General features: G+C 39.9%; 1 protein-coding gene across 1 annotated transcript in view; it reads left to right on the plus strand.

Moving 5' to 3' along the window:
• Window positions 1-5,625, plus strand: part of sh2d3ca (SH2 domain containing 3Ca) — a 48,076-nt gene extending 42,451 nt beyond the window's left edge. The window contains exons 10-12 of the mRNA XM_065290381.2: window positions 2,367-2,478; window positions 2,776-2,982; window positions 3,280-5,625. Coding sequence (XP_065146453.1) covers window positions 2,367-2,478; window positions 2,776-2,982; window positions 3,280-3,455 — 495 coding nt within the window. The 3' untranslated portion in view covers window positions 3,456-5,625. The remainder of the gene's footprint in view (window positions 1-2,366; window positions 2,479-2,775; window positions 2,983-3,279) is intronic.
• The last annotated feature ends 6,836 nt before the right edge of the window (window positions 5,626-12,461 follow it).

Below are 12,461 nucleotides of genomic sequence, written 5' to 3' on the forward strand. Positions count from 1 at the left end.
TAGAAATAAATAAAGTCAGAAACTAGTTTCATGCATTCAAACAATTCAGTTTACCCAAGAAAAATTTAAAAGTATGTGCTAGTGCAAAACAGCGGCAAGTTAGGATGTTCTGGGTTGTTACCATGGTGTTTCTAGGCAGTAGCTAAGATTTCCTGTTTTTAGCACATTACTGTGTGGTTGCTAGGGTGTTCTGGTGGTTACCATGATGATTCTAAGCTGTGGCTAAGATTTGTTGAGTGTTTTAGCACACTACTATGTGGTTGCTAGGGTGTTCTGGTGGTTACCATGTTGATTCTAAGCTGTGGCTAAGATTTTCTGAGTGTTTTAGCACATTACCATGTGGTTGCTAGGGTTTTCTGGTGGTTGGTTGCCTTAATGATTCTAAGCTGTGGCTAAGATTTTCTGAGTGTTTGTACACTGCTGTATTCTGGTGGTGTTTCTAGGCAGTAGCTAAGATTTTCATTGTGTAAGTACACTGCTGTGTTGTTGCTAGGGGGTTACCATAATGTTTATAGGCAGTAGTTAAGTTTTTCCGAGGGTTTTAGCACATTAATATATGGTTACTAGGGTGTTCTGGTGGTTACCATGGTGTTTCTAGGCAGTAGCTTAGATTTTCGAAGTGTTTTCAGCACTTTGTGGTGTTGCTAGGGGGTTACCATGATGTTTCTAGAAAGTGGCTAAGATTTTTGAAATGTGTTTTAGCATATTGCTGTGTTGTTGCTAGGGGGTTACCATGATGTTTCTAGGAAGTGGCTAAGATTTTTGAAATGTGTTTTAGCATATTGCTGTGTTGTTGCTTGGGGGTTACCATGATGTTTCTAAGCAGTAGTTAAGATTTTCAGAGTGTTTTAGCACATAACTATATGGATAGTTGGGTGCTCTGGTGGTTTCCATGATGTTTCTAGACAGCAGCTAAGATTTTCTGATATGGTTTTTAGCCCATTGCTATGCTGTTGCTAGGGGTCTACCGTGATGTTTCTAGACAGTGGCTAAGATTTTCTGATTTGGTTTTTAGCTTGTTGCTGTGTGGTTGCTAGGGTGTCCTGGGTGGTTACCATGTTGTTTCTAGGCAGTTGCTAAGATTTTTGGAGTGTTTCAGCACATTGCTATGCTGTTGCTACGGGGTTACCATGATGTTTCTAAGCAGTAGTTAAGATTTTCTGAGTGTTTTAGCATAACTTTATGGTTGCTAGGTGGTAACTATGATGTTTTTAAGCAATATATACGATTTTCAGAGTGTTTTTAGCACATTAATATATGGTTTCCAGGGTGTTCTGGTGTTACAATGATATTTCTAGGCAGTAGCTAAGATTTTTGAAGTGTTTTAGCACATTGCTATGCTGTTGCTAGGGGGTTACCATGATGTTTCTAAGCAGTAGTTCAGATTTGCTGAGTGTTTTAGCATAACTATATGGTTGCTAGGGGGTTACCATGATGTTTTTAAGCAATATATAAGATTTTCAGAGTGTTTTTAGCACATTAATATATGGTTTCCATGGTGTTCTGGTGTTACAATGATATTTTTTAGGCAGTAGCTAAGATTTTTGAAGTGTTTTTAGCACATTGCTATGCTGTTGCTAGGGAGTTACCATGATGTTTATAGGCCGTGGCTAAGATTTTCATAGGGTTTTAGCAGCACATTACTATATGGTTGTTAGCGTTTTCTTGGTGGTTACCATGATGTTTCTAGGCAGTGGCTAAGATTTTCTGATATAGTTTTAAGCTCATTGCTGTGTGGTTGCTACGATGTCTTGGGTGGTTACCATGGTGTTTCTAGGCAGTGGCTAAGGTTACTATGTGTTTACTTACAGCCCTATGAGCACCACATGAGAGACAGTGAACCTATCCTATAGTCTGTAATTCAGTGTAGATGTTTTTCCGATGAATTTTTCAGCAGTGAAAGTCGCTCAGAGTTGTCGTTGCGTGCTAGTGTCCGTTCACAATGACATTTACCAACAGCAATTAAATCCCATTCTGTTTCAGCCACTCGCGGAGGCATAACAAGAGAATTGAAGGGCATTGAGAGGACAGTGAACAAAAAAATTGTGGAGGAAAAGATCAGGGGGAGGGCTGAGGGGAAAGACAAGACCAGCCTGGACTTGTGTAGGGACACAGCAGCATGCATTAAAATTCAATGAAGAAAAAAATAAAGGCCAGAACATACAGATCCCTTGGTGCATTAAAGCCTTCAGCAAAGATACACATTTCTATAAACAACAAAGCAGATGATTTTGTACGCGTCTTTCTATTAATATTTCATATTGAATATGCACAGCTTAACATATGTTGTATAACCTTGTGGGATGGGTACATGGACTGTATTGTGGTACTAGTGTTAACATAAAGTTCTCATTTGTGTGTTGTAGATCTCACGGTTGGAGCAGACATGGATGACACTGAGACAGAGACACACTGAAGGTGCCATTCTCTATGAGAAGAAACTCAAGCCCTTCCTCAAAGCCATCAATGATGGCAAAGGTAAAACATATTTCACCTTAGAATAAAAGTAAAACTGCCAAGAAGGTTGGCTGATTGACTTTTACACATAAAATTACATAAAATAACCTACAGTTATATGTTTCAAACAGAGATTATGATAGTGAGGTGAAAGTTATGGCTTGCAGTTTTTATTAACAATTATTCTGCATCCAGCAGTTCCAACATTAACCCCTAGGGGCATCACAAACCCATATTTAATGAATATATACTAATATTGTTTTTTCTTTTAGCGTAGTTTACATTTACCAAGCCTTTATCTTATTGTGTTTTTCTCAGAGACCTGTGTGCTCTCCAACACCTCCTTCCCTCACGTGGTGCCAGTTTTGTCCCTGATGGAGCGTGGTGTGGCGGCAGGGGAGGCCCTGGAGTCATGGGAGAGTGTGGAGTCTGGGGTGGATGTGGTCATGAGCCATCTGGAAGCGGCACGCACCATCGCTCACCACGGAGGACTTTATCGCACCAACGCCGAGAGCAAACTGCAAGGTAAACAATTAGCCCTGAGTCCTAAACCTGCGCTTGAGCTGAAGCCTAGTTCACATACTGTGCAATAAAACTGCATACTTTGGTGATGACCTGATTAGTCATTTGGGAATGTCCCTGATTAGATATAAATTAAAATTCATGTAAAATAAAATAAAAATTAAAATAAAAACTTGCGCCTACTCCTACCAATGCACCTCTGTTTTAGTTATGCATGCACTTCTGCTAAAATGTCTCAAAAACTATTTTGCCCAAACAGAAAATGTAATAGTTTCTATAATATCTCTCTTTTCTTCCCAGACTTCCAGGAGCGCAAAGAGGTGCTGGAAATCTTTTGTACGGAGTTTCAGATGAGGCTTTTATGGGGCAGTCGTGGCTCAGAAGGCAGCCAGACCGAACGCTATGAAAAGTTCGATAAAGTCCTCACTGCTCTTTCCCATAAGCTAGAACCTCCTGTACGACACAGTGAATTATAGCACGCTGACCACCACCTCCCCCCCCCCCAGACACAAATGGTATGATCCTTCACCTTTATGTCACTTCTCCCCCTGGACTACTATGTTTTGGGGGGAAGCGGAGGTTAAAACAACCAGGGAATGACTTGTTGTCCAAAACAAGGCACAAAAGGGCACAGGCAAAATGCGAGCATGACAGCGCCCCCTTAAGTAAACAGACATAAACTGCAGCAATGGAATGAATACAAATCTAAAGCCAAAACATCAGTAATGGGAGAAAACCCAGGAAAGCATATTCTTTTTCGAATGCACTTCCTTTTCACATAAGAGAATGTGATTATGTCGACTCACTTAAATCCTGTTTTCTGTGAATCTACGTCAATAATGCGAACAAAGACGTCTTGCGTACGTGTCATTTGCTCCTCTCTCTATTGAAGATAATACTTCATGGTTTACTGCTGGAACAGACTACTTACTCACCTGTCAAATATCTGAATGTATGTTGCCAAATCATATAAATTTTAACCGATACCTGCTGGATAAAGAGTCTTATTTTTATGCTAATCATTTTGTTTTGATATGTTTTTTTTGTTTGTTTTTTAGGTTGTTATGAATGTTAAGAATTGAGCAGACAGCAATTGTGAAGATATGGGCCTTTATTTTTTAAGACCCCATGAAATGCATTTAGTTCCATTATGTGCGACTATACTTCTTAAAGTTGACTTAAAGTGAACATATGCATTTTAAATGTACAGTCTTGAACTGGACTTATTGATTGGCTCATACCACCTTCCACCGACTAGCAATAGCAAGTAGCAAATAAAGATTACGCCCCGCTGTAGTGTAAGTTAAGGCGGTGACTCTTTATATTTGTGACCCTGTCTGTGAAATCCAGGCTAAAGTCTCATAATCTAACTAATATGATATTAGCATCAAAGTAGTCACTGGTTTTTCTTTAGTTTCAATTTTACTCAAGGTATTAAGGTTAAATTTTTACGAAATGTAGGATTTTATATAAAAATAATAAATCACCAACAAATCCTGAGTTTTCATAGACAGGGTCATAGTTAATCAGAAATAATTGATTGATATGTCCAACTTCCTGTTTTAGTAGTAAATACGCCAATAAACTATTTCATGGGGTCTTTAATGTTTCATTACAACGCATGCTTGTCATTATGACCATCGCTCTGAGGTTTTTAGCTGTCTAGATACATATTCTGAATGAGACAGAATCACGCGAATGTCAGCTTGTACAAAATTGTCTAACCTGTTCTAACCTGTGGCCTGGACGAAATAATTTCAGGGTTAAAGATCTTCATTGGAGAGTCACCATAAGCAATCTCATTTAGTCAAGCAACATATGTAATCTATGTCTGGATTTTGCTTTTTGCAAAATAACATTATGGCAATAAGTTATATTACAACTGACTACTTGGAGGATTTCTTGTTAGTGGTGTTGCTAAAGCAAGCATACCACACCCAGCAAAGTGATCGATACTTCAAACAGTGCGAGATGCTGTCACTGTTCAAACCAGTCAGACTCCTTTTGCTTTAATGTTTGATGAACAGACTAAATATCCCATAGTTTTACACTGAGGGGAAGGACTTGAGCCATAGGGATAGATTGAGGCCAGCTAGCATGCACCTGGAACACCTTAACAACATACTAACAACAACATTACAGTAGCAATCACATCATTTGCATATGTAAGCAAGCACCACTCACTTTGCCTTCACTGAAATCTTGTTTAAACAGAAGTTGTTTTAATGTAAAGAAAGAGTATAGGTGGATGATCACATTCATTAGGTTGATTTAAAAAAAGTGTCGCGCGCAGTTTCCATGTTTTGGGAGCCGAACAAACCCAAAGTCACATACATATACCTCTTTCAGCAGTGTATGTTTTCTATACTTATTATGGGTCCATAAAGTGTAAAAGGTCTATCTATCCAGTTCTGTTGCGTTTGCGCGTCACGTTCAGGCTGCTATATGTCATACCCTATCTATTAATGCATAATACCAGGGAGTTTCAGGTATCTTAATAAAGGCACATCTAAAGATAGATGATGCTATCAGGAGGATTGAAGAGCATCATATGCAATTCCACTTTTAGCCAGCAGAGGGCTCTGTTTAGTAAGCTCAAAAATAAGAAAGAGGCGTATGTTTTTGACCTTTTCAAAGTTTTTTTTTTTAAATATGGCCTGCTGGTCTAGGACTGTAATTTGTGTTCTTTTTCAGTTTCTCTATCGAAATGTTTCTCTACTGTAAAGTGTGACTATTTTGTTTTTGTAAATATTTTTCCCGAAACGGTTGGTTATACGCGAGATGGACGAGGTCATGTTATTGCATTCTTTTATTATGTGCTGTACATAATGGTATGTCATGTTTTGCACTCTTTTTCAAAAAAATAAAATACGGTAATCTTGTGTCTTTGTCTTTTTTATAATCTTAGTATTTTATGGTGGCTCCTCCCGGTATAGATATAGCCAGTAGTGTTTGGCTTACCTGACAACCGGGATTCTTTTATTTGTTATGCAATACACCATAAAGAGTCTAACATGCAATTAATTTTTTTATCAACTTTCATTTTCATGAAACTGCTTGTAGAAAAAAGTAATAATAATTAAAAAAATAAAATCTTAGCTACATATGTATGAATGTTATATTTGGCAAGAAATAGTATTTTTTATGGGGAATCAAAACCGAAGGTTCTGGCTACAGGGGATACAGCAACGGCCAATCTCGCGAGATGTTAGGTTGAAGAGTAGGATGAAAACGAGATTTTGGCTGTAGTTGTATCCCTTTTAGCCACAACTGATGAGACGCTAAAGTGCGCGCGTCATGACGACGTCATACAAATCTTGATCTGTTTTGGGTAAGTAATAGAGTGTTGTAAATTTTAAAATGTATAACTTTGAGAGGCGATTTCCCGGACATGGATTAGATTAGACTAGTCTGTCAATGAAGGAGACAGACGATTAATCTTTCTTTGGTTTAATAATAGAAAACAACTCGAAAACACATGCACAGATACACTCCTGTTTTTGTACCTCCCCTAGTGACGTACTTCCCTTAAAGACATACACCATCTTCTGACATCTCCCCCTTTTAAGAACTGCCATAACCTTGGATTTTATAGAAGAAACTGTATCAAAACATGACAATGAACATTCATTAGTACAAAAGTGTGTTCTAAAGATTCAGCTTAATCTCTCTCAAACAATCGAATGTCTTAGATAAATAGAATTTAGATGCATGCTGACTTGCTAGTTGTAACTTTTCTTACACTTACTAACAGTTTATGTACTTCCACTTTAATTTAACGACTAACCTTGACATTGAACAGTCTGTTAACCAAATTCCACCATACTTGTAGGACATAATGTATTACAAATTAAGTTTCTCAACCGGTTTACTCAATCTACCAGACCTTGTTACCGTCCATCCTTCACTAATCTGTGTAGGCCGTGAGTCATTTGTTCGAAGGGAGTCCTCATCACCCTTTGTTTCTGAGTGCCCTATTGTCTCAGCATTAGCACTGCACTCAGAGGGACTAAGTTGTAAGTGACGGCGATTTCGCCTTTTCATTCCCCCTTCTGGGCTACTGATCATGTAGGAGCGCTCAGTTGCACTTGGTCTCATTACTGTCGCTGGAGTCCTCCACTGTTTTTCCTCATCCAGCTTAACAAGGACCGAGTCCCCTGGCCTCAGCGGAGGTAAGTTCCTCACTCCATGTCTTCTATTAAAATAAAATGCATGTTGTAGCTTAGCTTCAGCATCTCGTCTCCGTATAAGTCTCAGATCCGGCCACTTCGGACTGAGGTTGCTGTCCAGAGTTGGTAATGTATTTCTGAGTCTCCGTCCCATCAAAAGCTCTGCCGGGCTCACTCCAGTTGAAGCATGTGGGGTCGTTCTGTAGCTTAACAAAGCCAATACTGGGTCTTTTTGCCGTAGGATGGCTTTTGCTGACTGGACTGCACGTTCTGCATGTCCATTGCTGGAGGGGTGATGTGGGCTTGACGTTACATGTCTGAAGTCAAACTCACGGCTAAATGACTGGAATGTTTCACTCGTGAATTGAGGGCCATTATCTGAAACGAGTACTTCTGGGATGCCGAATCGTGCAAATGTTGCTTTGAGCTTGATGACAACTTGCTCAGCTGTGGTGTTCGTTAAGTATAGTATTTCCAAGAATCTGGAATAATAGTCAGAGAGTACAATGTAGTTTTTTCCTTTGTACTCACACAAATCTACCCCCAGACGCTGCCATGGTCTATCCGGTAAGGGAGTTGGGCTCAGCGGTTCTTTTCTCTGTGTTTTCCTGTATTGGCAGCAAAATTCACACTTTTCAATTTTCTGTTTTAGTTCAGAGGATAGTCCTGGCCACCATACGGATGTCTGTGCTCTCTCTCTACATTTGGTCAAGCCCAAGTGTCCTTCATGTATTCGTTCAATAATTTCTCCCCGAAGAGACTCTGGTATGATGATACGGTTTCCTCTAGTAAGCAAGCCATCTGTCTCTGACAATTCACTCTTGAATGCATGAAAGTCTTTTACCGAAGGATGTATCTCTCGAGCATGCTCCGGCCATCCACTTTTAATTAAGTGCTTCACTCTCTGCAATTTCTGATCTTGTTGCGTTGCTTCACGAATTTCTTTTATTTTACCCTCTGAAGTGGGCAGGCTTTCAATGATTGCATTGACATAGCAGCTGACATCCATCTCGGTGGTGCTGCTGTCCCCAGTGCTGCTCTGCGGACTTCGCGATAAGGTGTCTGCTACCACGAGTGTTTTACCTGGAGCATACTCAGCTGTCACATTGAATCTCATTAGTCTGAGTAGAAGTCTTTGGCATCTGATTGGAACATTGTCCAAATCTTTACAGTTTATTAGAGAAACCAGCGGCTTGTGGTCTGTAATAAGTTTAAAGTGCTCCATTCCACTTAGATATTTGCTGAAATGTTCACACGCCCAGACTCCTGCAAGACACTCTTTCTCAATCTGTGCGTAATGACCTTCAGCCTTTGTGAGGGTTCGTGAGCAGTATGCAACAGGATTCCAGCAGTCTCCGTGTTGTTGGAGTAACACTCCTCCCAAGCCATAACTGCTTGCATCGGCAGATACAATTGTTGGCTTCTCTACATTATAAAACGACAGTACCGGCGAAGTCATGAGAGCTTCTTTCAGTTGTTGGAATGCTCGCTCGTGTACTGAATCCCAAGTCCACGCTGTTTCCGTTCTTAAGAGTTCGTATAGTGGGCCTCCCAGTGTTGCCAAGTGGGATATATATTTTCCCATGTAGTTAATCATCCCTAGCACTCTCTTCAGCTCATGTACATTCTTTGGGGCTTTGAGTTCTGCGATAGCTTTGCCTTTCCCTGGGTCTGCTCGGACTCCATTTTCGTCGACTACCTGACCCAGGAAACACAGCTCGCTTTGTCGGATCTTACATTTGTCTTCGTTTAACCTCAGGCCAGCGAGTTCCACTGTTTCCATTACCCGCTTCAGTCGCATGTCATGTTCTTGCATGGATGCTCCATACACGATGACATCATCCATATACACTTGCACTCCTTCCAGGCCTGACAATAGCTCTTGCATTTTCCGCTGAAAAATCTCAGGTGCTATGCTGATGCCAAAAGGAAGTCTTTTAAAACAATATCTGGCAAATGGCGTGATGAAAGTTGTTAACCGGCTGCTCTCTGGATGCAGCGGTATTTGCCAAAACCCACTTGCAGCATCTAGCGATGTGAACACTTTTGCACCTGCTAATTTTGCAAGAATTTCATCTGTTGTTGGCAGCATGAATCGTTCTCTTTTGATGTTTCGATTCAGCCTTTTCAGGTCTACACATATACGAACCTGTCCGTTGGGTTTGATTACTGGCACCATAGGCGCGCACCAATCTGTTGGTTGGGTGACTCTCTCAATCACTCCACTTGCTTCCATCCTTTCTAGTTCTTCTTTTACTTTCTGAAGCATCGGCAAGGGAACTCTACGGGCAGTATTAACCGCATACGGTTCTGCTCCTTCTCTGAGTAGAATCTTAACTGGTTCAGTGTTTAGCTTTCCGTGGTCCCTAATAGATGCACTGACCTCTTCTATTCGTTTAATCAGGCCCATTTCTTTAGCTGCCTTTCCACTGAGAAGATTATTTACTGTTGGACCCTTCACAACATATATGGTCAGCTCATAGTGTTTCTTTTTATACTTTATGTGACTTTTGAATTGACCCATGCATGTTAGCTGGCCTCCTGGGCTGTTAAGTGTGACTTTTGCTTTGCACAATTCTTGTTTCTTTTGTAGATTTTGGAATGTCTGTTCACTTATTATTGTCACATCTGCCCCAGTATCTATCTTAAATACTACTGGTGTATTTCCAATTGTCAGATTGACTGTCCATGTCTCTGTGTTTTTCCCCATCTGCTGTACAGATCCTAGGTAAAATGAGTCAGATTGTCTTTCCTCCCTCATGACCTCATGGACTAATTTAGTTTTGCACATGCGTTCCCAATGACCTTTCTTGTGACATCTCCTGCATTCTGCCCCTAAGGCTGGACATCTCTCTCTGTCTTTATGTTTTGTCTTGCCACATCGACTGCATTTGTCATCACCATTTTTTGTTTTTCCAGTTTGGCGCTCTCTGCTGTATTCAGACCTGAAGCCTGTACGCTGTTTAGGTCTCCTGATCTCTTGAATGCTGCACGTTGGATCCCCCTGCTGGCTGACCTGGTGAGTAACTTCTTCAGCTTGTCTTACCATTTGTACTGCAACATCCAAAGTGAGATCTTTAGTTAGTTGTAATCTTTTTGACAGATCCTTGTCTCTAATTCCTACAACTAATCTGTCTCTGATGTTCTCATGTCTGTTAGCACCAAAGTCACAGTTTTCTGACAACTCGTACAGTGAACGAATAAATGTCTCAGCTTTTTCCCCAGGTCTTTGGGTTCGCTGGTGAAACTGCGCCCTCTCGTGTATGACATTGGTCTGCGGCACAAAATAGTCATCGTACTTTTTCAAAACCGTTTCGAAATCATCTTCCTTCTCTCTCTCATTGAAAACGAATGATTTGTAAATATTTTCTGCCTCGATTCCCATCGCGTAAATCAAAGTACTCACTTGGACGGTCCCGTCCTCTTCTGTGAGCTTGGCAGCCGTTCTGTATCTCACAAAACGCTGCCGCCATGTCGGCCATTCTCCCGGCTTGTCGAATGTAAAGTTGTCCGGCGGTTTGAAAAGTGGCATTTTCTTTTACTTTCCTGGCTGGTAGTTCTCTTTCTACGTGGCCACTTCTGACACCATGTCAATGAAGGAGACAGACGATTAATCTTTCTTTGGTTTAATAATAGAAAACAACTCGAAAACACATGCACAGATACACTCCTGTTTTTGTACCTCCCCTAGTGACGTACTTCCCTTAAAGACATACACCATCTTCTGACATAGTCCTAGACTAAAATAAATGTAAGAGCTGTCCAAACTGAAAACAACTTGCTCTGACATATCTTAAAATACATCAGTGCCCTTTGTTTTGCCTCAAAATGCACACAAGTAATGTTTTTAGGAAGTCATGTTTGTTACAACTAGTTAAATTTCCTAATTAAACTGAGGTCTAGTCCTGGCTTAAGGAATTCCCTGTCCGGGAAACCACCCCATAGATTATTATGTATAATAAATGTGTTTTTATGTTTTGGAGTACACAAATTTATAGTTATCATTACGATTTACAATTATTAGATTTTTAAACGATACAGATTTTAACTGAACTATTTTCGTAATCGGCCTGCAGGTGGCACTGTTGACAACACACAGTCATTGTACGTCGTCTTTCGTCAGGTAAAAATAAAACAACTGTTCCAAATTAACAACTTATTTCTCGATTATTTATAGCTTAAAAGCTTTTATAATTTAACACATCTTACAATGTCAACGTATATGTATGTAAAAAGTAAATAACTTTAACCAATAAAATGAAGGTCTGTATAGCCTATGCACTTTGTTAGAGTAATGCTATTGAAAATTGTACAAGCTAAAATTGAAATAGTCAGCCTGGCAACAGACTAGATAAAATACAAAGGAGAAATATTAGGGGTCCTCATGTTCTCAGTGGGATAAGCCTTTTTCCTATCGTACCATATTTTACATTGCTTTATTTATACAATGCAACTCTGCAAAATGACCACTAGGTGTCATCAGCCTCAAGCTAGATCGCTACATGCAGCGTTTCATTTCAGTCAGCTGTAATATACAATGTGTAGTGACGTCAGCATTCACTAGTTAATATGGTTTACTTGACCTTACTGTAAAGTCATAGATTAAATATATATATTTTGAAATAGATGCAACTCAAATAATACATTTTGTCCTCTATTTTACATTATATATTTTTCACAGGGTTGATCTTTATAATTGCCATTAAATATTTCCCCTTCTGTTAAAAAAAAGAAATAGGTAAACAAATGTGACTGTAAGTCATCCAATGCATTTTACATTATTAAAACTTGCATGCATCTGAATAATCATTGTATGCTTTTAAAAAGTTAACAGAATAATAATGTGTATTAGATGAAATGTTTTTTTATATATAAATGACATATACTTGCACCCTTAAAAGTGTGTGAGTACAGTGTTGTAAATGCACTGCGACACAGCATGCGTGCTGGCTTTGAGTTGTGAGTGTGTCAGTTTAAAGTGACTTCACTAAAACAAGATGGTGGCCACGGAATGGGGGGGCTGCAAAACCATGATGCAATCTTTCAGTGTGTGTTTGTGTGTGTGTACGCACAAACACTTGCACGCGTGTGAGTCTGTTGTGCATTGTACAGCTGTGACAGTCAGAGCGGGGTCCACCAGGCACTGCTGGCAAACAGGCACACTGATGGAGACATAGGGGGCATGTGGCACTATGCACTGAATGCACACAAAGACAAGGCAGAGCTGCCCATCACACATCTCTGTTTAGGGCAACATTGAAAGCAAAGCACAATATTTCAAACAGAAGTAATAAATGCAATTCTACCATAACA

The sequence above is a fragment of the Paramisgurnus dabryanus genome, chromosome 10, assembly GCF_030506205.2.
Source record: "Paramisgurnus dabryanus chromosome 10, PD_genome_1.1, whole genome shotgun sequence".
NCBI classification, from domain to species: Eukaryota; Metazoa; Chordata; class Actinopteri; order Cypriniformes; family Cobitidae; genus Paramisgurnus; species Paramisgurnus dabryanus.